General features: G+C 40.5%; 2 protein-coding genes across 5 annotated transcripts in view; one reads left to right on the top strand and one right to left on the bottom strand.

Annotated features, from left to right (window-relative positions):
- Window positions 1–897: 897 nt before the first annotated feature.
- Window positions 898–19,053, bottom strand: DRAM2 (DNA damage regulated autophagy modulator 2). Of its 4 annotated transcripts, none has more exons than XM_042466322.1 (8): window positions 18,909–19,053; window positions 14,366–14,523; window positions 12,594–12,661; window positions 11,496–11,635; window positions 8,155–8,332; window positions 6,686–6,768; window positions 3,618–3,710; window positions 898–1,515 (listed from the first exon to the last, which is right to left on the bottom strand). In XM_042466322.1, the coding sequence occupies exons 2-8, from the start codon at window positions 14,494–14,496 to the stop codon at window positions 1,408–1,410; spliced, it is 801 nt and encodes a 266-aa protein (XP_042322256.1). In that variant the 5' UTR covers window positions 14,497–14,523; window positions 18,909–19,053; the 3' UTR covers window positions 898–1,407. The 4 variants fall into 4 exon arrangements, with proteins under 4 accessions (XP_042322256.1, XP_042322257.1, XP_042322255.1 ...); XM_042466323.1 differs by lacking the exon at window positions 18,909–19,053 and adding an exon at window positions 18,749–18,902; XM_042466321.1 differs by lacking the exon at window positions 18,909–19,053 and adding an exon at window positions 18,624–18,885.
- A 454-nt stretch (window positions 19,054–19,507) lies between these two features.
- CEPT1 (choline/ethanolamine phosphotransferase 1) overlaps window positions 19,508–27,936 on the top strand; it is a 36,042-nt gene continuing 27,613 nt past the window's right edge. Inside the window, exons 1-3 of the mRNA XM_042464277.1 lie at window positions 19,508–19,650; window positions 23,688–24,096; window positions 25,271–25,316. Of these exons, the coding sequence (XP_042320211.1) occupies window positions 23,758–24,096; window positions 25,271–25,316 (385 nt within the window). The 5' untranslated portion in view covers window positions 19,508–19,650; window positions 23,688–23,757. The remainder of the gene's footprint in view (window positions 19,651–23,687; window positions 24,097–25,270; window positions 25,317–27,936) is intronic.

Here is a 27,936-nt window from a genome sequence, read left to right as displayed (position 1 = left end):
GGGGGGAAAGGCAGGAGAGAGGAGAAGAAGGGAAGGCCAAGAGAACTCTCAAACTGCTTTCGAGAAAGGAAAAACCTTGCTGGCTCGAAGAGACACCTCCTGCTAGGAGCATAGGCAGGATTCTTGGGCCTCAGGGGGGCTAGCTCCTCTCTATATAGGGGCCAGTCTTTTGTTTATTGTCCCTGCCTACAGGAGCAAATAGGAGGAGCTAAACCCAGATTACAGGACAGGACCCTCTCTGCTGGGAAAAGGAGAGCGCTATTTCTTCACTTATGAGTTGCTCAAACAGGACAGCATTTTGTAAGGCACTAGCTGACAACCCCATTACAAACTTGTGTTGTGGGCTACTGTTGCACAGTACTTTATTATTCTGCTTAAAGCCAGTAGCCAGTGATTTCCTTTTCTCATTTGTCTCCAAGATATTTTGGAATAAACTTAAATGTCATAGAGTCACAGAATCATAGAGCTGGAAGGGGCCTAGTTTGTGTGTGTTCAGTCCTCTTTTTGCACTTCTTTCTTCAGCCCAGAACCCATCCTCCCCCATGTTTTGTATGTAAAAAAATTAAATAAACCAGGATATTCCTAAAACCAATTAATGTAAAAATCTTAAAGCAGGCGATAGAGGACATACCGGAGAAGTAGTCTGTAGTGATTCCAGACGCATGTTTACAGCGACTAAATACCACTCTTTCTAATGGAAAGTACAACTTCATGTGATGTATTGGTGCTAGCTGCAAATAATTGTTTCTTTTCATACATAGGGAATGTCCCCCTCCATCATTTACAGAAATAAATGGGATTTTTAACAGAATCTTCTGGATGTTTGTGTGTTAACTAATATATGGAAATCGCTTGGACTCCTCCATATTTCTAGTATATAGACTGCAGTTAGCAAACTGTAATTTGCACATTTATTATGCAGTAAATAAAAATCTATAAAGAAATGTTGCAGGATGCTATTGCCAGTGTTACTTCATTTTCAGAACTACATCGTTTTGTCAGTTAATTAAAAACTTCAATCATACAAATCACACATTTCAGTTACATTCCTTCATTAGTAAGAGTACTTTCATATAAAAAGCAACAGTTGGGAAAGCATGATAAGTAGCCATGCTGGTGGTTGGATTCTGGGAGTTGTAGTCCAAAAATAACTTGTCCAAAAAGCAGACTTTTTAAAAACAGCCTATTCTGAAGTGCTAAGCTTGCAACATACTTATATATCTATAAACCTGGCTGAAGACTATCATGCAGTCTCCTGTTAGTTGCATAATAGCTATCAGAATACCTGAGTTAAAAGGAATAGAATACAGTGTTTGTTCAAAATATTTTCATCCTTTCATGGAACAAGTCTTTACCCAATCAAATGATATCTTTGGATCCAACTCATACTCTTGTTCTGTTTTCTTCTTATGTTCTTCCTGTGATCGACATTCCTTGGTCATCTGTTAGAAGCTGCTGGTGTGTATAGTATAAGTTATTTCCTTGCAGCAGTGCTTCTGTTCGCAAAGAGATTTTCTGTAGTAGAAAGAAATGGGGGAAGGGAAAGAATGAAGTTTAACAGCTCTCCCAGTTCTTTCTCCACACAATTACAAATAAAGTATGGGAAACACACTGCATGCTGTTTCCCAGGAGAACTGAAGTATACTGTGGCTACAAATGCTACTGGATTTATATCCTACAGATATAACAAATGTTAGTGAAATTTTAAAGAACTACAAATACAAAGGTGGCAATGTATGACAAATTCTAATTCAGGAGTGGGCAACACTAGACCCTTCAGATGTTAGACTGCAAATCTCTCACCACTGGCTATGCTGCCTAAAGTTGATGGAAACTGCAATGTAACAAATTCTGAGGATCACATATTTTTCATGGCCATCCTAATCCAAACTAGGAGTTGTGAACTAAGAATTTCTGCAGTGATCAGTGGAAATTAATTTCAGTGTTTTTCTATTACTAAAAGTGAGCTATGTAGTACAGTTATACACAAGTTATCTGATGAGGCAGACTGGCAGTTTTTCACCCAGTATGCTCGGAATGAAACTCTATTTGTGTTCACACACTTTCCTGGAAATACACCATAAACTGGCACTGGTCTCTAGACCACAACACTGAGTAGAGGGCAATAAGTACAGTTCACCCTCCTTATCCATGGATTTCTTATCCACACATTCAACCATCCATGGCTTGAAAATATTGTAAATAATAATAACAACAACAACAACAACAACAACAACTTCCAAAAAGCAAACTTTGATTTTGCTATTTTATATAAGGGACACCATTTTATTGTGCCACTAGATATAATGGTATTTGGCATCCACATCAGGTCCTGGAACCAGACCCCAGTAGATACTAAGGGCCACTGCATCATAAAACAAAATATACATATGTCAAGTGTTATCTTCTTGTCTTCCTGAAGTTCAGAAATTATGGAGAAAATTAATAAATAAAAAACATCTAATACTTAAGTGATCTATTTAGTTTATTTTTGGCAAGTCTTGGAAGCCAAAACAAACAAACAAAAATGCACACAACAAAACCCATACTTTTTTTAGCATGGGATGGTTTCTGCTTCATGTGATTAGCCACAGAAATTCCATCTTTATTGGCCCATGATATATCTTCCAACTGTGTCATAACATCACAGTGTTACCTATGTCACACCCCCTTAAACGTAAAGGTGGTTCACTATCTTCAAACCCTCTCAAAACTTGGAAAGTTATTTTTAAAGTAATTCATCACAGTTATAATTCCATGACCTCAGATGTGTACAAGATGTTTGCAAGAGACATTTTGTAAGCTGACATAAATAGTCACAATTTTAAAAATACAACCTTTTCCCATTTCTTTAATTAAAATCACCCCCCTCCCTTTTTTTTTTTTTTGTTTGTTACTAAAAACAGTCTGAAAACTACAAGTCACTTGCTTTGGATACAAAACATGCTTTCCTCCTATACAGCTCATTATCATCTCAGCATCTCAAACACAAAATGTACTAGCTTTTTAATAACATAATATTCTCCTGCCACATTTAGCGCAGCTAAACGGTTACACTACAAAGAGAGTGAAACCATCCCTCACTGAGTTAAAACTGTAATGTAATGTGAGGAAATGAACTGATTACAAGTATCTATTCAAAGGGATCAACACAATAGTCTGATTTAGTACAGTGGTACCTCGGGTTACGAAATTAATTCGTTCCGCGGCTAATTTCGTAACCCGAAAAACCTTCGTAACCCGAATTGCCATAGGCGCTAATGGAGAAAAAGCCGCGGCTCTGCCGCGGCTCCATTTAAAACAGCGCCGGGGGTTTTTCGTAACCCAAAAAAACCTTTGTAAGCCGAAACAATAAATCCCTATGGGATTTTTTCGTATCCTGAAAAATTCGTAAGCTGGGTAATTCGTATCCCGAGGTACCACTGTATTTAAAAAGTAAAGAAATTCACCTTTGAGACTAACTACGAAGAAGAAATTTCTAGTGTAAGCTTCCATGACTCCGTCTACTTTATCAGTTCCATTTGATTCCTATGTCTTTTTATACTACTTTTTTTTAACTATGTCCATCTCTGAGCTCTCTAATTTATAAGATATTCAGCAAAGAAATATTGGTTTACCTGAAAGTCGCGGATGTATGTGAAGAAAAAGCTGATGAAAGAAAAAGCCAAAGACCACTCAGAGACTGTACTTGCTATGTGAAAGGCATAACCCTGTAGAAGACAAAACAGACTTATATAAGGAACATTTGTCTCAGTGATGGAGGACCATCACTCCTAATAGCAAACTGACATGGTCCTTGCTGGTAGGGACAGAGACTTGCTGTGGTGTGCAGCCTTATCCCCGCTCCCAATATAAATACAAAAATCTTCTGATCTGGAGTTGGCAGCCAGACCCAAACCTGAGCACTCTAGTGCTAAACAGTACATCAGAGGAAGGCCTTGGTGGAGGACTAGAAGAAAGAAAGATGAAATGTGCCCTTCCCTCAGTCTCTTCAAAATTCCACTTAAACAGCATTCCAGTCTTGCATTCAAGTTGCATGGGACCCAGAATGGAAGCACTTATCTTAAGGAGTGAAGACACACTGGCACTTTCTTCAAATGGGACACGAAGTCCTACTTGTATGTTTTTGTATTTCAAATCAGTTTTTTGTTGACACTTGTCAATTTACAACTAAAGCTCGTAAGATGTTTGATAATTCTCAAAATAGATTGTTAATGTGTGTGTATACATGCCTCCAAGCCACCTGTTGACTTATGCCAACCCCATAAATTTCACAGGGTTTTCCTAGGCAAGGAATACTCAGATGTTAATAATCTCACAATATTAGAACGCAGGATCATCCACCAAAGGTGAATCTCACGAGATGTAGAACAGACAGAGGGAAGCATTGCTTTATGCAGTGCATGGTTAAATTCACTGCCACATGATACAGTAATGGCTTTTCAATGACTTGAACAGGCTTTTGATCTGATATAGCAGCACTCCTCTTATGCGCTTAGCATTATCAATAAAAATAATCAATACAGTCAGCCCAGAATAATGGTCTAAGAATGACAGTCACAACAAATAAGACTAGCGGACTAACTTAGAGCACTGGTTCCAAAACCTTCATGTTATTAATTATTGCAGAGAATCTCATGTTCTTCATGGTCTCTGTGAATCACGCAGTGCATCTTCTGAATCCTCTAGAGCAATGGTTCCCAATCTTTTTTTATTTGCTAGCCCTTAGGGCTCCATAGAGCACAGGTTGGGAACTGCTGCGCTAGAGCTATTACATAAGCATTTGGGCAGTAGCCCTGCTCACTTTCTGAGTGACCTACCAGCTTGCTTATTGTCCTTCAGTTCTTTTTTGTCTGCCACAGCAGCAGCAGCATCTTAGGAACACTTCAGTTTAATTTTCCTGTCAGGCGTTGTTTTCTGTTTGACACTGTCTGTCTTGCATTTTGTTGATTATGTCTTCACTTGCCTCAGTTACTTTAAAGGGAGTACTATGATCTCTGCTGAAACATCAGAATTAAATGACCACTTGCCTTACCTTCTGTGCTTGGCATAGGCCAGTTGTAATACAGAGGTGAGGTTAACAGCTCTACTATATGAGCAAAGCCTATCAGAGGCTTCTTGGGCAGTTAGGAAACAGTCTAATCTGACAGATCACTGGCTTTTTCCCCATTCCACCTCAATCCTCTTCAGTTCCAACCCCACAGATGGGTAAAACCAATTAGCCCTCAGGTGGTCCTACATGGCAACTACTACACCAATGAAGATGTGTCAGGTAGAAACCAGGCTGGCATCACCAATGGCTGCAGACCATCTTGACACTCCTTTTGGAGGAGATGTATTAAAGGCCTATCGTTGATAACTTCTCTTCACTCCATACAGAGGAATCACATGAAGACAGGGGAAACAGAAGTTATTGGTCCCTCTATACCAAAGGCAGATCAGTGGGACCAACCTCTCACTCCATACAGAGGAAGCATAACAGGTCAGGCCCTCTGTACTGAGGGCCTATTGTTGGTACCATTCCTCTCACTCCATACAGAGGAGACACAACAGGTTTATCTCACTGTAATGAGTGCTGATCACCAATACAATCTTCTCTCTAGATACAGAGAAAACAGAGGAAGTGATTTATCCCTCCATGCCAAGGGCTTGCTGTCATTAGCTTCTCCTCCATACAACCATGCAACAGGTTGATCTCCATATTGAGGGCCAATAATTCAATACCTTCATTTCTTTCCATACACAAGAAACAGGTTGGTTCATCTCTTTATTAAGGGCAGATAACTGGCACCATCTTTTCACTTCCTAGGTGACATACTGATAACTGGTACCATCTTCTCATTCCATTATATTGACTATGAAATTGAGTAAATGTGACTCATATTTACTTCAGCTCCATCAGGGCTAGCCTGAAGGAAGAGGCTCCTCCCTCCATAATAGTCATCTTTTGGCCTGTGAGGGAGAGAATAGGCTGGCCCAGCTCCATCAGGACTAGCCTGAAGGAAGAGGCTCCTCCCTCCATAACAGTCATCTTTTGGCCTGTGACGGAGAGAATAGGCTGGCCCAGTTCCATCAGGGCTAGCCTGAAGGAAGAGGCTTCTCCCTCCATAACAGTCATCTTTTGGCCTGAGAGGCAGTGAATAGGCTGGCCCAGCTCCATCAGGGCTAGCCTGAAGAAAGAGCGCCTTCCCTCCATAACTGTCATCTTTCGGCCTGTGAGGGAGAGAATAGGCTGGCCCAGCTCCACCAGGGCTAGCCTGAAGAAGAAGAGCCCTCCCTCCGGTCCATCTGCTTTGGTCCAGGCCTCAGAGGGAGAGAATAATGCTGGACCTGATCCCCTCTCCCCCTCACCATTCCCTTCTCCTTTTGTGTCGTGTCTTTTAGATTGTAAGCCTGAGGGCAGGGAACCGTCTGTTGTCCCCTCTGTTGTAAGCCGCTCGGATTCCCAGTGATTGGGCGGCATATAAATAAATCTTCTTCTTCTTCTTATTATTATTATTATATTGACTATGCCACAGATTACAGACATTTTCCCATTGACTAATGTGCATTCAGCAGTTTGTCACCAAGTTTTGGTGGCAAACTGTAATCCCTATTTTAAACAAAACCTTTTGTGATGCACTGGGGGAATTTTTTAGGCTTGATTTGTGGAAAGTGAGCTGAATACTCAACAAAAATCACTTACCTTCTCCTGAGGATCCCAGTGCAGCTTCTGTATTAAACCTGTTCCATAAAGGCCACTGTATAAAATCATTGAAGAAATAAACACTTAAAAAGTTAAGGAATTTGCAAAAGATTTATGGAGAACACAACAATTATGCTACATTCTTTCCTGTTTACCCTATTTGCTTTCTTCCATGACTGTGAAGCTGCATGTTTAGCTGGTATATATTCACCAATTTATGGTCTCCCCTTCCTTTTCAATGATCTGTATATTTTTCTTTCAGCCATCTTCAGTTTGTCCATATCCTCTAAAATGGGATATCAAGTAACAGACCAAACACCCACACTGAGGTCAGATCACTTGTGTCCTTCAATACAACAGGTAGAAAAGAGAGATCTGCTCAGATCAGCGCTGTTCCCCTCCACTTCTCCACAATACGTTGACCAAACACACACACACCCTGTCCTCTAGAATGCTGTGGGTTGTCAATGAGCTCTCCAGAACGGTGGGGGATATAACACAGAGTGGAGGTGTACAGCTACAAGAAGGGACAGCATGAAATGGTACTCATTTTGCAACAGCATCACACAACTGACAGCTTAAGACTTCTTGTTCCATGCCCTCTGTATTTGTATATTAGCTTTTTTGTGTGCATATTATTTTTTGTAGATTTTAAGATACATTTTCCTTATTGTTTCAACCTGTAAAAATACTTAAGATTTTGGTATAAAACTGTGCTAATTTTTATGGTATATACATTACATTTGCTTGGTATTTGAATACTTGATCACTATAGCATGACTTACATGTTAGACTAAGGCTCACCATCACTGAGCAAACATTTAAAGAACGTTCCTGGCAACTTTCATATCACCGCAAATGCAATTCTGTGCAGCACAATCGATTGAAACTTCAGATCCAGCCCATTAAGAAACAAGCCCTTTCTTTACTATCTATCTTACCCTGCTCTCTTATGCAAAAGATTCATGGAGAACACAACAACTATGCTACATTCTTTCCTGTTTACCCTAATAATAATAATAATAATAATAATAATAATAATAACAACAACAACAACAACAACAACTTTATTACGGCCAATTGGCCAGCACGGTTTACCCTATTTGCTTTCTTTCAACATATATATGGGGTAAAAGGGAATCATGCCACCCTGCAGGTATTGTTGGTGTGCAAGTCCCAAGGCAACACAGAAATGTAACTAAATCTAATTATAACTTCAGTGGAATTCCATTCAAATTCTGGTGGCCAATATATGTAATATGAAGAAAATGCATTATGTGTATGTAACATCAACTACTGAAACTCACAAGTTTTGCAGTATTTTTCAGACTACCTTAATATATCTTCTTAGTCATTTTTTGTACTTTTTAGCCATTATTTCTTTGTCTAGATCATGCTTCAAGTTAAAAGTATACTTTTTAAGAATAGTTCACATTCACTGTTTCATTATGTTTGATCAAAAAGGATACTACTCCCTGTGCTTAAGGCACACCACAGCAGAACTGTCAGTCTGATCCAAAAAATGCCCTTTCCATGAATTTCTGGTTGCATCTTATAGGAAAGAATGGTCTGAGTCAGGATGTATATGGCTCCTACTCCAAATGTCATACAGGCACCAATTACATGCATGGAAAACACAGAGCTTTTCTATAGGAAAAAGAACAGCATTCAGATACGTTCAGGTTATACAGGATAGCAATAGTTGAAAATTTAAACATTAACCAAATTCAGAATTCAGGTGTGAGACTCCAAAGAATTTGTATTTACAAAAGGTATGATTTTACTGTGGACAAGTCCATCTGCAGAATGTGAAAAGGTTACTTTTTCGGCCACAACTCCCCAAATTCTCCAGCCAGTACAGCCACCAGCCATACTATCACAAAGATTCAAGGACTTGTAGTAGGAACAGTATACTAGCACATATAGTGTAAGCTAGCACAGGAATCTGAAGATGCTTAATTATCACAATTTAATTGTATTCTGATGAAGAGTGAGTCAATGTGTTTGTGCCTTGTAAAGAACCTGTACTGTCTTATTCAAAGCAGTTTAATTTCCTGTTATTAATTTTCTCCCTAAGGCTACATGTCCTACACTCACTCACTTGGAGGAATTCTCATTGAACTCAGTGGCATTTCCTTCCAGAAAGTATGTACAGGACAGGGATCCATGATACTTACCAACCTAGTTGCTGTTGTTATTATTATTATTATTAGTAGTAGTAGTAGACATCTTTTTTAGAAACCCACTACTGTTTGCCTGTTTGCCTTAGATGCAAGGTGAAAAAAAACTTCTTTAATGACAGAGCAAAATCAGACACCTATAATCATAGAATCATAGAGTTGGAAGAAACCACAAGGGCCATCCAGTCCAACCCCCTGCCATGCAGGAAATCCAAATCAAAGCATCCCTGACAGATGGCCATCCAGCCTCTGCTTAAAGACCTCCAAGGAAGGAGAGTCCACTACACTCCGAGGGAGTGTGTTCCACTGTCGAACAGCCCTTACTGTCAGGAAGTTCCTCCTAATGTTGAGGTGGAATCTCTTTTCCTGCAGTTTGGATCCATTGTTCCTGGTTCTGTTCTCTGGAGCAGCAGAAAACAAGCTTGTTCCTTCCTCAATGTGACACCCCTTCAAATATTTGAACAGGGCTATCATATAATCTCTTCTTAATCTTCTTTTCTCCAGGCTAAACATCCCCAGCTCCCTAAGTCGTTCCTCATAGGGCATGGTTTCCAGACCCTTCACCATTTTAGTCGCCCTCTTTTGGATACGCTCCAGTTTCTCAATGTCCTTTTTAAATTGTGGTGCCCAGAACTGGACACAATATTCCAAGTGGGTCCTGACCAAAGCAGAATACAGTGGCACCATTACTTCTCTTGATCTAGACACTATATTTTTATTGATGCAGCCTAAATTTGCATTGATCTTTTTAGCTGCCGCATCACACTGTTGACTCATGTTCAACTTGTGGTCTACTTGGACTCCAATATTCCTTTCACATGTAGTCTCATTCAGCCACAGGCATATAGGTTAACAAAACCTCTGATAATGAAGCTCATTTTTACAAAGTCTTTTTATACTCACCCAACTCCCTTTGCAAGGGATCTGAATTGCAAATCAAGACTTGTAGAGTGTTGTCAGGAATCCCCTAGCTAACATAAACGGGTTCTAATCTGCAAAACCTGATGAATTGCATCCCAGACTATTGAAATAACTTGCTGGTGTACTCTCTGAACCATTTGCCATCATTTTTGAGAAATCTTGGACAGCAGGTGAGGTGCCAGAGGACTGGTGAAGGGTAAACACTATCTCTGTCAAAAAAAGTAAACTACAGACCAGCTAGGCAGACCTCAATACCAGGAAAAATATTAGAATGAATTACACAGGAGTCCATCTACAAGTATCTTGATGACGATGCAGTGATCAGTAGGGGCCAGTATGGGTTTGACAAGAACTAATCTTATATCTTTTTTTTAAATGAGATCACTAGCTTAGTAGATGGTGAGAATGTTGTGGATGTCACTTATCTGGGTTTCAGCAAAGCATCTGATAAGGTCCCTCATAATATTTTGATTGACAAATGGATTAAATATGGAACAGATGGGAACAGCAACAGATGAGAACAGCATCTGATGAATCCATAACTGGTTTGAAAACTGCTCAAATCATCCATAGCTGCGCTTCATACTCAAACTTGTCTTGAGTTTTGAAGTATGGTTCTCTGGATTCTGTTCAAAGTCATTAAGGGTAGCTAAAGTTATTCCCCTTTGACAAGGTTGTCAAGTCGTGTCTGACTGTAGGGGGTGGTGCTCATCTCTGTTACTAAGCCAGCATTGTCAAAGATGATTCTGTGGTCATGTGGCTAGCATGACTGCAGAGAACGCTGTTTACCTTCCCATCAAAATGGTACCTACTTATCTGCTTGCACTGGCATACTTTCAAGCTACTAGGTTGGCAGAAGCTGGGACTAGTGATGGGAGCTCACCCCATCATGCAGTGTTTGAGCCTCAAACTGTCAACCTGCTGATCTTGCAATCAACAGAGTAAGTGTCTTAACTGCTGAGCCACTGTGTCAAGGCCAATACTCTTCAGCATTTTTATCAGTGATTTAGATGACAAGGTGGAGGAAGTCTTTATCATGTTTGCAGATGACATAGTACTGAGAGGGGTGGCTAACACACTGGAAGATTGGAAGAACAGCGCTCAATAGGACTTACCATATATAGTCGTCTATACGTTGAAAAATTTATGCCCAAAAATTGACCCCAAAATCCCAAGTCGACTTTGTTATGGGTCAGTATGGTAATCTAGGTGAATGACTGATATTGCTGTTTGGTTTAAGAGCCCATCTCCTTCCCATGCGCCTCCCTGTCTGGGGAGTGAAGGCTGAAACAAAATGCTGAAGCAAAAAGCCTCAATTAAATTCCCTCTTGCCATGCGCACACATACACACAATGAAGGAGCCTCCAAGTTTTATTCTCGACTTATCCATGGGGCATGGCAAAATCCATAATTTTGGCCCCAAAACTTGCCTTGGACTTGTATATGAGGTAGACCTATAGTCGAGTATATATGGTAGATAAACTAGAAAACTGGGCAGAAATTAATATAATGAAATTCAACAGAGACAAATGCAAAATTTTACATTTGAGCCAAAAAACAAAACAAAACACAAAACCCCCAAATGCACAGGTATGAGATACATGGGTCAGCAATACTACATACTTCTCACATGCAATGTTCCTATAATATATGTTGTGCTTATGAATGGTACCCCTATATTTCCCTTGAATTAAAGATAAAACACAAACCTGGAAATTTGCAATGATGCAAAGTCCGAAACAGCTAACCATTCCTAACACAATGCCAACCTTATTTAACCTGAGGAGTTTGGGTTCTTCAGGAATCAAAGCACTGACTTGTTTGTATCGAACGTACATGGTAGCAATGCCTGTGAACAAACAATATAAATACAGTGAAAATGGACTATGAGACTATGCAACTCAACTGAAAAGATGGCAGAAGCCAGGGATTACTATTATGGTTACATAAAAACAGACATCAAATATGCAAAACTCAACAAAAGCAATGTAGAAATAAAGATTACTGTATCCAACTGATTACCAACTATGATGATTCTTTGATCCAGTGGAGGTTTCCATCAGTGAAACAGGCAGTAAAGTGACTTCTGACAATTCCCATGCCCCCATCCTCGACGCTACTCCACATAGTTAAAAAATGATGCAGGAATCACTATGGCAGGCTGAGGGCAGGAAAGTGAAATCAGCTCTAACTGCTTCCCAATTTGTTCCTTTAATTGCCTGCTCTAACTGCATACTATCTAGTTCCTTTACTTCTTTGTTCCTTGGAAGTCACTGCTGGATCAAAGATAATTCCTTCAGTGAAAGGACAATAACTGGATGGAATCTTGTGTATGTAGACCTGACAGCAATTCTATCAGAGCCATTCCAAAAAGAAGGAAAGGAAAGGGTTACAGAATGGTAGCAAGATATGAGAAGACAGAGCAGTGTGTTTCAGAGGACATGCTGCATACCCTCTAAGCTGCCTGCTGCCTCTTGTCACCAATGTTGAAATAAGATTCAAATCCCACATACTGCCTAAGCATCAGACAACTTGGTTCTTCAATCAGCTGTGACACAGGCAGGTTTACCATGATATCTATGAAATAATTAATACTCAATGATCACACTACCACCTCTACTTCCCATTACTAAAATATACCCATGGTCGCCTCATCTGTGTTCTAGCAGTGTAGCATTCCACATCACAAAGCCATCTCAATAGGTATCCTATTTCTATAGCTACAGAATTCTTCCCCTCTGAAGCATCATCAAAGCTCAAGTCTAAGCATTTTCCAAAAGCCAAGTATTCTTTCTATTTATACTTACCCAGTAGAGCAGCAATGTTTAACATTATCCCAAACAAACATCTTTCAGGAGGTGTTGTCCCTGCATCACTGAAAGAAATGAAACATATTGGCCTGTTACATACTGCCAAAATAAAGCTGCTTCGGGTCTCTTTGGAGGTATGCTATTTAAATGATGCATGGGTCCTAAGAGTCCAGAGGTCGCGCCAAAGCCACATTCCATTCCTAAGCACTGGAGTGCAGCTTTGGTGCAGCTTCCGGATTCTTAGGATGCATGCATCATTTAAACAGCATACCTCCAAAGAGACCCGAAGCAGCTTTATTTTGGCAGTATGTAACAGGCCATTATTATTATTCAGCTTTATTTATATAGCGCTGTAAATTTACACAGTGCTGTACATATATCTTTTTAATTAGGCTTACAATCTAAAACGACACAAACCAAAAGGAGAAGAGAATGGTGGTGGGGAAAGCGATCAAGTCCAACATTTCTTCTCTCCTTCTGAGGCCTGGACCAAGGCAGATGGACTGGAGGGAGGGCTCTGCTTCTTATTTGAGGCCAGGCCTGATGGAGCTGGTCCTGCCTTTTCACTCCCTCCCAGGCTGGACAATGACAGATGGCATGGAGGGAGGGCTCTTTTTCTTCAGGCTAGGCCGGATGGAGTTGGTCCTGTCTTTTCATTCCCTCCATGCCAGATGGCTTGTCTTTCTCTCCCTTTGGATGATGGTGGATGGAGGGAGGGCCTTCTTCTTTTCAGGCAAGGCCTGATGAAACTGGCTTGTCTATCTCTCCCTCTGGATGATGGTGGATGGAAGGAGGGCTCTTCTTCTTTCAGGCAAGGCCTTAAATACTCCTCTTCTTGTGATACAAGTAAATATTCAGTATCCTACTTAATAACTGTTAACTGTGTGATCAAATTTCTCTCAACTTATATAAAAGCAAACTCTGGAAACATGTGACTGAAGTAGGCTTGCTACTGAGCTATTCAAAAGTTTGCATTTGTAAATAAAGGCAAAATCCTAAAAGGCAACTTGTTCCTGGGTTTGGCCAGCCTCAGCCAGAAACAACACAGAAACATGGCTTAACAGGCTCTCAAAATCAAGTTACTGGTATGTCGTAAATCAATATGCACACAGAAACAAAGACATCTGCTCCACTACATTACATACTCACACACAATTTCAATGTGAGAGAAACAGTTTGGGGAGTTCTAAAATGAAGTGGAAAGCTTACTCTTTCTTTCCTAGCTGTGGCACTACCCCCATTTTGTTGTTGCTATTAACTGCCCTCTAGTCAACTATGGCTCATGGCGATCCTTTGGATGAGACATCTCCGAGCCCCCTTGTCCTCAACCACTCTACTCAGGTCTTGCAGGTCCAGGCCCATGTCCTCTCTGATTGAATCTAATCATCTGGTATGTGGTCTTCTGATCTTTCTACTGCCTTCTATCTTTTGTAGCATCGTTGTCTTTTCTAATGATTCATTTTTCCTCATGATGTGGCCAAAGTATGACAGCCTCAATTTGGTCATCTTGGCTTTCAAACAGAGTTCAGGCATCATCTTTTCTAGGACTCATTTGTTTGTCTTGGCTATCCGTGATATTCTCAGTACTTTTCTCCAGCACCAAATCTCAAACGAATTGATTTTCTTCCTATCAACTTTCTTCATATATATTGTTGAAACAAAATTTAGTAAAGAGTTTGCCACAAAAGGGGATAGGAATTGGAGGGAGGCATTCCTAACAAATGACATTATGGTATGGGTGAAAATACAACAGTGGAAAACTTACTGACCTGATGTAGGGCACCAAAGGGTCAACATGATGCAACAGAACTGCAGTAATGTAGGAAAACAGAAAGGAAGCAGATGACCAAATGACAAGGGCCGAAGGCAAAATACTCAGGCCTTGTTGAAAGCACCACATCTCAAAACCATTCCCCTGATTCAAGTTCTGTGAAAAATAAGGTGGTAAAATGAGTAGTTACTCCCCCAACTTGCCTTGAAAGAAACAATATTTTTCAAAAGCTTTTCAAAAGCTGTCCCTTTGGCCTGTGAGCATGCAAAGACAACCCTTTCCAGTAAATCAGGACTCTGTCCAAAAACAGTGAATTCAGTTTCACTTTTGTGACTGTGTTGCAATGCCAGATCAAATGAGAAAATGGAAAGTTACTGCAAAGCAGAAAAAGCACTTTGAACTTGTGTAAACTTCTCCTTGGAGACTAGAAATTGAGGGAGCGGCTGGGACCTAGTCAGCAACGTTGATGCTGCTGCTTTTCTGACTTCTCAGTTATCACTATTTGTACAATGTACTGCAGAATTAAATGGCATGGCTAAACAATGTAGTCCAGCAATTTTTATTTATTTATTTAATGCATTTTGTCTCATGCTTCAGTAGAAAACATTTCCAGAGAAACTGAATTACAATCAGTGAAAACAAGATGGCCCCAGATGTGGCACAAAAAGAAAGGAGAGGAAACAGGAAAGAAACAAATTCATTATTAGGTAGAAATCGGGATGTGAGGAGTTAGGTAGATTGGGCCTATTTCTCATCTCTCTTTGCCATAACCTAATGAAATGGCTTCTACTTCGTGATGGCTAAGGAAGGAGTCTGAAAGAACTGATCTTTCAGACATGGCCTGCCTTCACATTTCAGTTAAAGATTCTAAGGTTATACAATGATTAAGAAGTTGGATAGATTTCAAAACACAAAAATAAAAAGGTCAATTTCATAGCAGCAGGTATCTGAAAGTATTTTAAATATTTCTATAAATCTTTTACCATGACTAAGGAATGGAAAGCATCTACATCAGTAAACAACAAAGAGGATTTCCAATATTAAGATCAGTCTGATAATAACAAGAATCATCTGAAGCAATTGCCATGTAAAGTTGGAGAATGAAAATGTATGATGCAAAGGTGACTTTTCTTAAATGTAATCTATGATAATAATACAATGTATATTAATAGCAAATTCATATTCTATTTGTTGTTGCTTTTTCATGTTCAGACAACACAACATAAACATTAAAAATTAAATAGTCAAAGAATAAACATAGAAGTAGATCCCTGTCACTAAAAATGGAAAGTTGGATGTAGTTTAATATATTCATAATACAAATTGAATGATGCAAATGGTATGTGATTTAATATGAATGGAATGAAGCAAACAGTATGTGAATTAAGGAGAAAATTTTTAAAAAGATGTAAAACTCTTGGAAAATTTAAAACCATGAGAATAAAACAGGTTTTTTCCCCTGAATTTTTTGCAGAACAAAAATGATTTTTTTCAGAAAAACTGTTAACCCTTTTTAACAGACTAAATGTTATTTGGAAACATAAAACTCATTTTAAAAATACAGTATATTCTGTATTTTTGTATTCTGTACCAAAAAATACAACCACGTTGGATCTCATCCTGGGAGAAAATCAGGATATACATAAAAAGAAATTTAGCTTACTGTATATACTTATGCATAAATCTAGAAATTTTAGATTTAGAAATTTAGAAAAAATAGACCCCAAAAAACCTGGGTTGGCTTATCAATGTAAGTACTGTACTTCAACTCCTGTGTTTAAAAAGGAACCCCAAGAAAGCCAACTGTAATCTGTCCTGGAAGCACTGAGTGCCCCGACTCTAGCCTTTTAGGGTGAGCACACAGTTATGCTTTCTGGGATTTTGTAAGTTCTTTGGCAATGTGTTCTTTTGCTCCATCCTTTACACTCTTACATGCCCCTAAGTTTTACCCCCAATTTATCCATGGGTCGTTTCAAAATCCATAATTTTGGCCCCAAAACCTACCCTCGATTTACACATGAGGTCGACTTACAGTCGAGTATATATGGTAATTGATCAATATCCAACCTTTGGTAATAGCTTCTTTAAGGTACTTTTTCAAAAAATATATATTATTTTTTACTGCAAATGGAGCTATAAAGTCCTGAACTGGAAGGAGCAACTAAACTATAAGGAACCCCTTTGGCATAGCCAGTTTGAGGGGCAGGTAAAACCGCTCCAATAAAAATAGAGGAAGTCCTAAATAAAATAGAGAAAATTATTTTGTTTCCACTTGTTCTCTGTAGTGTAAAGTAGTGGTTCTCAAATGGTGGGGCACGACTCAAAGGGGGGCACAAGAGTTGCTCTAGTCTAGGGGGGTCACAAGAAATCTAGGCTCTAATGAACTGGCATGCAATCCAAGGAGGCAACACACCTCCCTGTCACCTCATTGGATCCTGCTTGAGGAGGTCCGAGAGGGGAGCAGCTATACTATAAAATATGCTATACAGTACTATAAAATATAAACTATGAGCCACATACCCTCAGCCCCAGAAAACCCTGCGATAGGTTTATCTTAGGGTCACCATAAATCAGAAACAAACTGAAGGCACAAAAGAGCAAATAAAATATTCAAGGCTGAAGCTTGCAGCAATCTGGCACAGACTGTAGCACAGGAGGAGACAGGAAAGAGAAAAAAGGTCCTAAGAGTAGGCAGCCCCAAAGGCTGTTTCAGTGGCCCAGATCCCCAACAGCCACTTTTCTATCTAAAGAAAAGGTGAAACTTCTAGCGTCTTAAAAATTGGTTCCAGGCATTCTCCCCAACATTAATCCCCCCCCCCCCAAATCTTATGTAGATTTCTAGTCACTTCTTATTTCTCTTTTGCACAGTCCAATTTTCTGGTAGTTTTGGCAGTTTGTGTAGCACCTCGAGGATCACAGGGGCTAAATATTAGCCCCCAGACATGCCAAAATTGCCCAGCCTAATTTAACCTTTACTCATTGTTGATATTCCCCCAATGCCAATGTGAACGGTAGCACAACATTGTCAGGATCCCTAAATACCAGCACTTCACTTAAGTAGTGGGGATACAGTTGAATATCCTGTTACAAGCCTCCCTTGTTTTATGCCTACAGCAACCACCTTACTGAAGCTAAGCAAACCAGGGTCTTGTCATTATCTGTATGGGCAACCATCTGGGGATCCCAATGGTGTCATCTTTTATTCCCTGATAGAAGAGAGCTGTGATATGAGTGCGACATACAGTGCACCCACACCATACGCAGCTTTAACCTTATGCAGAAGGTTAAGCCACGCCACACACAGGATTGCTCCCCATTAAATCTCTGGTCTTGATTTCTGCAATGTGCTCTACATGGGGCTACCCTTGTACCAAGTTCGGAAGCTTCAATTAGTTCAAAACATGGCAGCCAGGTTGGTCACAAGCTCCTTAAGGAGCGTCCATATTACACCAGTTTTAAGAGATCTTCACTGGCGACCGATATCTGGGAAGAATTTGTTAGAAGCACAGACAACTAGATTAGTTTCTTCTTCCCAGAGAACCTTCAACGCAGCAGCTCCAAAAGAGTGGAACACAAGGGCTCCATCTCATTACCTCCTTGGATGCTTTTAAGAAGGCAGTTAAGAGGGATCTCTTCCGGTGAGCTTACCCCCCCCCCCCCCCCCCCCCCCGTATAAGAAACATTATCCTCTCTTCTTGATTATGATCTAGATCTCTATATTTCTATTCCACTATTGCTTTTTGGTAGAATCTGTTTTAATGGATTATTACTGTATTATTATGTTTTGTTTGCATTTTAGCAGAAGGAGGGAGGGCTGGGGATGGCAGGGATCATGCTACTAGTTTTTAAATGTTATGTTGGACGGTTGTTACCCGCCTGGATCCTCAAAAGGGAAAGGAGGGGTATAAGGAAATACTTCATTATTATTATTATTATTATTATTTATTGTTACAATTTTTATTGCATTTTATTACTGTTTTGTATATTTATTACGTTGTAATCCTGCTACGGATCCGCTGTGTATGGAGAGGGCCCACTGTATGTAGGTAGGGGATATATATATATATATTATTTGTAGCCTTTGTAACATACAACTAAAGCATAGCTAATGGCCTTATTTACATACTAATCATTTCCTAGTCACTAGTTATGTCTGTCAGAATGAAAACCTTCCACCTCCATAACGGCTGAGGACCAAGTTGCTTCCCTTTGACTCTCAACTTGGTTGTTTCCCTTTGACCTTGCCTAGTATTTACCTCGCACTCCGACTCACAGCCATTTTTACTATTTCAAGGGGTTTTGGTGGATCCGCTCCTGACAAAGTTACTATAAAGTCACTCAAAGTTAAACGAAAGTATAACAATGAAAGGGAAGCCTTAACGAGAAGAAGCAGAGGAGAAGGAAGGGGCAAATGGAAGCCCTTCCCCTCCTCCCTCGGAGCAGCGCCCGACGTGACCCTCGTCCTCTCCTCTCAGGCGAAGTACACCCGGCGGATATCTGGCCCCATCTGCCAGGAAAGGCTAAAGGGCGCTGCTATTTACCGACTCCTCGCTCTTTTCCCAGCGGCCGCCTCATTTCTCCTCAGACAGGGAGCGATGCGCGCGGCACGCTCCCTTCTGCCCATGCGCGAACCAGCCTTGCTGCGGTCCCCAAACCGTGGCCCTTTAAGAGATTTGGGACTTCATCTCCCAGAATCCCACGCCGTTGTCCAACATGGCTGAGGCTTCTGGGAGCTGAAGTCCAAAATTTCTCTTAAAGGGCACAGTTTGGGGAACGTGACTCCCTCACGCGGAGGAGACTCCTCCTCCTCCCTTCAATCAATCAGTCAATCAACCAACCAACCAACCTATCTATCTATCTATCTATCTATCTCCCTCAAAATTGTGCCCTTGGAGAGAGATTTTGGACTTCATCTCCCAAAAGCCTCAGCCATGTTGACCAATAGTCAGGGATTGTGGGAGATGAAGTCTATAAAAAATCTCAACGTGGAGATTCCCTTCTTCTTCTTATTATTATTATTCTGCGCATGCGCGTCCCACATAGAAGAAATGCGTCCTCCTCCTCCTCAGTTGCCACCAAATACAAGCGCGCGAGGAAGGGAAGGGAGCTCGCGCATGCGCGGACAAGCGGCCCCGCCCACAACAGGGGAGACTCCTCCTCCTCCTCCTCCTCCGTTAGTTCTGCTTCTTCTCCGCTCGCGCGCTCCCTCAGTAGCACTGCCTCGATTTACGGCAGCTGAAAAAGGGACGTAAAAGCGCCGCCCGGGCGAAGAGGCTGGCCGAGGTAAAAAAAAATGCCGGGTGTTTTCACTCCTCTCGAGGGTGATGGGCTTTCCCAGAATTCCACAGCCTTGAGCCAGAGAAAGAGTTACAAGCGGGATATTTCTCCAGTGTGGATGCAGCCTGTCTCCGCACTGTAGAAACAACCCGTTTTGGCGCGGCTGAAATGGCCCTGGCTCAGGGCTATGGCATTCTGGGAATGGTAGTTGGCTGTTGAAGGAAAGGGCCTCCCTTTCCCTCTCTTGTTGTTGTTGTTTGTTGTGTGGCTTCAAGTCGTCTCTGACCCGTGGCAAATTTCTTCGGGGGGGAGTTGCCATTGCCTCCCTCTGAGGCTGAGAGAGTGTGACTTGCCCAAAGCCCCCTCAATGGGTTTCCGTGACCAGAGATGTCCTCCTTTTCCAGGACGCGTCCTACATTTCCAGCCTGCTGTCCAGGCAAAATGTCCTCCATTGTGGGCATGTCTAAGAGGCACGAATGAGTGAGTGTTTTTAAGAAAAGCTTTTGTTTTGTCACGTCCGACATTTCTTGCAATGGCACCAGAGTACTACAAGGCCCTGCATTTTGTAGTACGCACCTTGTCGCCCTTTGCGTCTGGGACATTGCTCCCTCTGGGGGCAGGCAAAGGTCCCAAGGAGGAGAAAGGTCTGGAAACCATGAAGCCCTATGAGGAACGACTCAGGGAGCTGGGGATGTTTAGCCTGGAGAAGAGAAGGTTAAGAGGTGATAGGATAGCCCTGTTTCAATACTTGAAGGGATGTCATGCTGAGGAGGGAGCAAGCTTGTTTTCTGATGCTCTAGAGAAAAGGACCCGGAACAATGGATGCAAGCTCCAGGAAAAGAGATTCCAGCTCAACATTAGGAAGAACTTCGTGACAGTAAGGGCTGTTCGACAGTGGAACAAACTCCCTCGGAGTGTGGTGGAGTCTCCTTCCTTGGAGGTCTTTAAAGAGAGGCTGGATGGCCATCTGTGGGGGGGAGGTGATTGAGAGTTCCTGCATGGCAGAAAGGGGTAGGACTGGATGCCCTTGGGGTCTCTTCCAACTCAGCGATTCTGTGATTGTTTCCTTCTTTCTCTTCCCCTCCTTGTTGTTATTGTGTGCCTTCAAGTCGTTTCTGAATTATGGCAACCATATCTTGGGGCTTTCTGTCACTTTTCTTCTGAGAGGGGTTTGCCCTTGCCATTGTCGGAGGCTGAGAGAGTGTGACTCACCCAAGGTTACCCAGCAGGATCGGAACCCTGCTCTCCTGAGTCACTGTCCCAACATTAAAACCACTCCACTGTGCTCTCTCTCTCTATTTATCTTCCCCTTCTACCTGAATCTCTTTTTTTCTGGCTGCATCTGCACTACAGAAATAATCCGGTTTGAGACCATTTTAACTGCCCTGGCTCGGTGCTAGGGAATCCTGGGAATTGTAGTTTGTTGTGGCACCAGAGCTCTCTGACAGAGAAGGCCAAATGTTTCCCAGAACTACAGTCCCATAGCATGGAGCTGTGGCAGTTCAAGTGGTGACAAACTGGGTTATTTCTGCAGTGCAGAAGCAGTAGCAGTCTTGGTCCTTCTTCTTTTTCTGGACCCATCGCTGCCTGGGTGGGTTCCTGTCAGGTGTAAAGGTGTGACAGGCCGAAGTAAAAGCCCCTTTGTCCAACCTGCATGCAGTTTCAGCTGCAGAACTACCTGCCTCAAATAAAGTCAGGCCAGCAGCAACTGGGGTCACCAGATGTCCTGCTTTTCAACCTTCTGTCTAGGAGGAATTCCAAAATGTCCTCCATTTTGAACAGGACTAAGGTCCCAAACACACTGCAGAAACAATCCAGTTTGGGGCCGCTTTAACTGCCCTAACTCAATGCTAGGGAATCCTGGGGATTGTAGTTTTGTGAGTCATTTAGCCTTCTCTGTCAGAGAGCTCTGGTGCCACAAAAAACTACAATTCCCAGGATTCCCTAGCACTGAGTCAGGGCAGTTAAAGCCATCTCAAACTGGATTATTTCTGCAGTATGGATGCAACCTTAGATTCTACCTCAGTTCAGCCTGACATCTTGTACCTTTTTGTTATCACTGGTTTGTGGCTCCCTCTCTGTTTCCCTCTTTTTCTTTACCATCTCATGTCAAGAACAAGTTGAGGACATCCCTTTATTAATGGATTATTTTGCATATCCTTACTCAGTAGTGGGAGTGTTGTGCAAATTGCAGCAGCTGACTTGGAGCCATGTCTTTCAGTTGATTGCTGCCAAACTCTCTTGATTTCCAAAGTGCTTCAGATTTACTCATTTAACTGCAGTAAATTAATTAGCCTGGTAAATCTGGGTTCATTTTCCCCCCTGCTGCAGAACAGCAACATTTTTAAACTGGGGAATTCAAGACAAATGTTTGGGATATGTTTCAAAATCTTAATAATTGCATTCTTTACATTGTCCGGGAGGTTTAAATAAAAATCCTTCTGGTTATCTGTTTATCTTCTTTTCTGGTGAATCCCAAATGTTTTGTTTAGTTTTCCTGAATTGTAAGTGTGCCTGAAAAATACAAAGACAATACCAAACTAATAGCAAGTCTTTGCTCAGCTATTTTTTTCTTCAGAACCAACAAGAGGAACAAGAATATCTGGTGTAGACTTTGTGACAGATTCTTATTTGGAGCACTCTCCTTTATTGAGAAGGAAGCATCATTCTGTTTGTTGCAAGAGAAGTAGTCCAACTAGACGCAACTGGGTTATATTAACTTGGGCTTTTGTTTCAGTTGCTGGTAAGGATTAAAACATTACGAAAATAGGTTGGATATGGACTTGCCCAACGAAAGCATATTTCTGTTCATGGATTTACTTCTGTTCAGTTCTAATTATAAAAGTCTTTCTTGGGCACCATTTCACTTTGTGCTTCTGAGGAAGCAGACCAAGTCTATGAAAGCTTATGCAACATCTTCTACATATAGTAGTTAGTCTCAAAGTTGCTACAATATCCCTTTGCACATTGATATTACAAAGGAACATGGCTATGGTCCAAAACACACTGCAGAAATAATCCAGTTTGAGACCATTTCAATTACCCTGGCTCAATGCTACGGAATTGTGGGAGCTGTAGATTTGTAAGACATTTAGCCTTTGTCAGAGAGGTCTGATGCCACAATAAACTACGATTCCCAGGATTCTCTAAGCACTGAGCCAAGGCAGTTAAAGTGGCCTCAAACTGGATTATTTCTGCAGTGTCTTTTAGACCCAAGTCTCTGAATTCTGTTCAAAGAATTCCTAATGGAAGGTGAAGACATATCATCTGTAATGCATTTCCTGCAGTCTCCAGCCCTGTCTCACATTCTGTCCTAGAGAATCCCCCAACACTTTGGGACACTGTTGGGAGGGGCAATGAAATATGTAATAGGAAGCTGAACCTTCTTGTTTTAATAGAAAAATCTATTAATAGACAGAGTTTTGCCCACAGGCAATCTGGTTCCATGCCAATGTATAATGGAAAAATTGCTTGTGCTATAGATTCTTTTCCATTTGAATGGTATAACACTCCTGAATGGATACAGAAATTCACTTAAAATCTAACAAAACCCCATTTTGACCATGTCAAGGATGATGCAGTTCTAAAATGATCAAAAACATGTACATTGATTTTCTCCATCACATAAAAAATTACTTTAAAACCATCATGGTGGTTAAGTTCTCTTTTAGGAGTTGATTTTTTAAACTGTCTAGTAGCAACTACAATATGTGGCATGCATTCTTTATATACACACTATGTTCTTTATTCACTATTTAATTCATAGTAATTTATCCTTGCAGTGGATTGAGAACTCTAATGCATTCCAATGGCATTAGAAATTTGCTAGTTTTCATTCATTTCTGGAAAAAGAATTGCTATGACACCAGTTGCAGTTCAAGTTTACCTGCTTAATAACTGGGCGATGTAAATAATCTGTCCCTTAAATCTCTAGACACTAATTTATGTATAAGTAATTTAAGCCTGCATATGTCACATGTCTGACTATTACAATTTAACATTAGAATGCTGCTTATGTTAATCTAAAACACTTTATATTTCAGATAGACCAGGATTTTATATTTTACAGCAATTAACATCTGTCAGATACGAACTTCCAACACTCAAAAATCCATGAGTGGGAATCGATCCTTGAAGAAACGATGTGGGGAGTTGCAACTAGAATCCCCAGTACGTTATGGTCATGTCTCTTCTGCAGGATGTTCATTAAGCAAGTTAATTCAGTTGCCTACACCACCCTTGTCAAAGCACCAGCTAAAACGATTAGAAGAACACAAGTATCAAAGTGCTGGACGATCCCTACTTGAGCCACTGATGCAAGGTTATTGGGAATGGTTAGTCAGAAGAGTACCAGCTTGGATCGCTCCTAATCTGATTACAATAGTTGGACTGATAATAAACATCTGTACAACCGTAATATTAGTGTGTTACTGTCCAACAGCTACAGAGCAGGTAAGATAAAAAAATTTACACTTGATTTGTGGAAGGGAGTCCCCTCCCAATAAATGCTTCAGTATTACAATTTACTTGCTTTGGGCTGATCTGCAAACTGACACATACAGAGTTATTTTGTGGCATCCTAACTACTAGAAATTTTAGAAATGTGTTTGCAATAGATAACATCTTAGAATATGAAAAAGGTGTTCCCCCCAGGGCAGATGTAAGCTTGGTTTTGTCATGTGCTGAAATAACATCTATGGAAAACATATAGAAAGGAATTAAGTGAGACTATTTTCCATGTCAAGTAGAAGGCAAATATTTGGAGGGGTTATCATAGGCTCTGCAGCTGGAATACCTTTGCAAGAGACTGAATAAGTTTTCAATATTACATGTTTCACCTCTTCTTATATATGACACTGTAAGATTTGTACATAATAAGCCCTAAAGGCACCAGATCCTGTCTGATCTTGGAAACTAAGAAGGGCCAACCCTGGTTAGTACTTGGATGGGAGACCACCAACAAATGCAAGGTGCTGTAGGACATATGTCAGAGAACTGGCCAAACCACCTCTGAGTATTCCTTGCCTAAGAAAACCCTATGACATTTATGGGGTTGTCATTAGTTGACAGGTGACTTAAAGGCTCATACACTTGATAGACTTCTAGTAAAAACTGTTCATGTTGAGATACCTGTTCTACAGCTTTTGACTCATGTGGCTCTGTGGCTCTTAAACTGTTTTCTTTATTGCAAACTTAACGTTTGTAAAAGGGATCACTATTGATTTCTAAGTTATTGTACTTAGCCAAGCTAGTATGTCAAAAATAGAAAAGAGTTAGAGAGATGCAATGAGGGTGCTTCCAGACAAGGTTGTTATTGTTTAATCCTCTGCCTTGTTCATGGAATTTTATTGATGATCCAGATGATGTTATCTTCGGTTTGTATCCCTTCTGAATTTTCCCACTCCTTCTCCAATATTTATTTTTATCGGGAAGAAAAATCTGTTAAGGAGGAAAAGGTGAGATAGGAGTCTAACAGACGGGCAACATGGAGCAGCCAGAGGCTGCTCCCGCCCCAATCACCCCCTGACTGGCATGGGACCGTGGCAACCAAATGCTGTGGTCCACAACAGACCACCAGCAAGGAGCGGTTTCCCCTGCTCCTTGTTTTTTCCTTCTCCTTCTGTAGCTGGCTCTGGGCAGCATTACCTTGGTGCGGCTTCCAGCTGATCCGGGTGCGTGCGTCATCTGCACACCATGCCCTGGATTGGTCCAAAGGCGACACATTTTACCCGTCTGTTTCGGGCCATAGTTGCATGTTACCTTCTGATTTGTAAGTGAGCTCTCCATCTGGAAGTACTCTTAAGTGTGTCTTGTTCCTCCCTTCTGGAGAGAGTGTACTCTAGATCTCCCTGGCACATACCTGACCAAGGTTGCATTTGCACTGCAGAAATTATCCAGTTTGACACTTCTTTAACTGCCATGGTTAATGCTGTGGAGTTTTAGGAATTGCAGTTTATTTTGGCAGCAGAGCTCTCTGATAGGGAAGGCTAAATGTCTCACAAAATTACAGTTCCCATAATTCCATAGCATTGAGCCGTGGCAGTTAAAGTGATGTCACTTTAAAATGGACTATTTCTGCAGTGCAATTGTAGCACAAAATGGGGGTTCTTACTGAAATTACTGATAGGACGTTGTTTTCAATATTTGTCCTATTGACACTTACCTGTAGTTTATCTCATCAGTGATAAATAATTGTTCCTATTTCTCTATTCCCTGTGATTTTTTTTAAAGCTAAACATACTTTTTTTCTCATCTAGCCTCTCACAAAGCTGGGTTGTTGTAAACTTATTCACAGCCTTCATTAATTTAGGTGTTTAGAAATCAATGGTCAGTTTGCTATAAATGAATAGCATCTTATGTGCTAGCAATATTGTTACTTGTTGATTGTTGAAGAGGGTGCTCCCATTAATAAAAGTAAACATTTCATTGACTTTATTGCTGTCTGGTTAAAATCCTGAATCATGCTTATGTTTTAATTTTGTTGATTTATTTACCAGTAAATTCTTGGCAATATTGCTCCTTTGCCAATCATTCCCTGTCTCTTGCTTTTTAAAACTCTTTTCTCTATCTTCACTTTATTACTTTGAATGCAGTGCCTCTGCTTTAAAGTTTTTAATTTGTTTTATAACAAATGCTGATGAGCGATCTTAATCTTGTGTTTTATATAGCTGATGAATTTTCTGTCCATTCCTTCACCCACATAATTAAAAAGCATAATGGTAAAAAAGTATCAAATGAAAGTCGACTGAAGCCAGTAATGCTATATAGTTCCATTAGTTTCTATCTTTCAGATAGCTTTCTATGTGAAGTGCAACTTAAAGTTGTAGTAGATCAAAATACTGACATTTTACAAGAACCTCTTCTACACAGTTGCTTATTACAGTAGTTAAACTCTGCTAGTCTTTAGCAATGGCTGCATTCTTCTTGCAACTATAAATATAGGATGGGTGTGTGTGTGTATGTGTCTCAAAACACAACTGAGAAGCCCACAGCTTATTTTTGTTCTATATCTTTAAGATACATTTTGGAAATCCATTAGGGCTGTAGTTGCTCAGGGAAGCACCAGATTTATTTATTTATCACAAACCTCTTCCATCCATCATCTGTTACCATTTTATGTCTTAATATGTAAAAGGCTGCTTTACTATAAACTATTCTAGATATTTCCAAGTAGTACAGTGTGTAATACATTACTTAGAAAACATCCATATGAGCTGTAACCATGAGAAGTGCTAGTTGACATATATTGGGTTACCAATAAAATGCTGCCTCAGCTATTTGAATAACTATTTGTATACACTCAGATGTTCTTCACAGAGTTGTCTGTATATATGTGTAAGAGAGGAAGAGGACTGACTACAAGTCGATAATGAGCTGTAAAGTTTTTAATGACATATAGAGCAGGAAGAGGTAAAATGGGTAAAGGCCATGAAGTTATAATGGAAGGTGACATTTTAGTAAGAATTGTCATTGAGGAAATGTATGTAATGGTTAGCAGCATTTATGCAAAACTGAATGTATTTTGTTTTTACTGGACAATATCCAAACAGAAAGTTCTTTAACCCTTCATCTTAGACTTTTTAAAGTTGCAAATCATAGTGAGTTTTACCATATATGTGTAAGTATGTGCCTTCAGTCACCTGGCGACTTATGGTGACCCTATGAATTTTCATAGGATTCATCCAAGTACTAACCAGAGCTGACACTATACTTACTTAAATCTGGTACATGCATAGGAACGTTAGAAAAGGTAAGAAAAGATAGAATTATATTTAAGCTTACTGTTAGCATACTAAAGCATTGTTGTTCATAAAGGCAACAAAGGTAATCTAGATCAGACTTAGGCTTAAATACCATAAAGGCACCAGAGACTATCTAATATTGAAAGCTAAAAAGAGTCAGCCCTGGCTAGTACTTGGATGGGAGTGCACCAAAATTCTGGGTGCTATAGACTATATTTAAGAAGAAGAAACTGCCAAAGATAACTGTGAGTACCTTGCCTAAGAAACCTCTGTGAAATTCATGGGGTCGCCACAAGTCAACAGGCAACATACGCATATATCAGACGTAGAGTCTGCATGGTGTGGTGGTTTGAGTGTTGGACCAAGACTCCAGGAGACCAGCATTCACATCCCCACTTGGCCATGGAAACCCATTGGGTGTCCTTGGCAAGTCTCAGCCTTAGAAGAAGGCAGCTGACGTTATGGTTGTTGCATTACCTTATGCAGGTTGAGTACCCCTTTTCTGAATAATAATAATAATAATAATAATAATAATAATAATAATAATAAT

Source organism: Sceloporus undulatus, chromosome 4, assembly GCF_019175285.1.
Source record: "Sceloporus undulatus isolate JIND9_A2432 ecotype Alabama chromosome 4, SceUnd_v1.1, whole genome shotgun sequence".
In the NCBI taxonomy this organism is placed as follows: Eukaryota; Metazoa; Chordata; class Lepidosauria; order Squamata; family Phrynosomatidae; genus Sceloporus; species Sceloporus undulatus.
The sequence above is the reverse complement of the archived record's forward strand: the minus strand, read 5'-3'. Positions and strand labels throughout refer to the sequence as shown.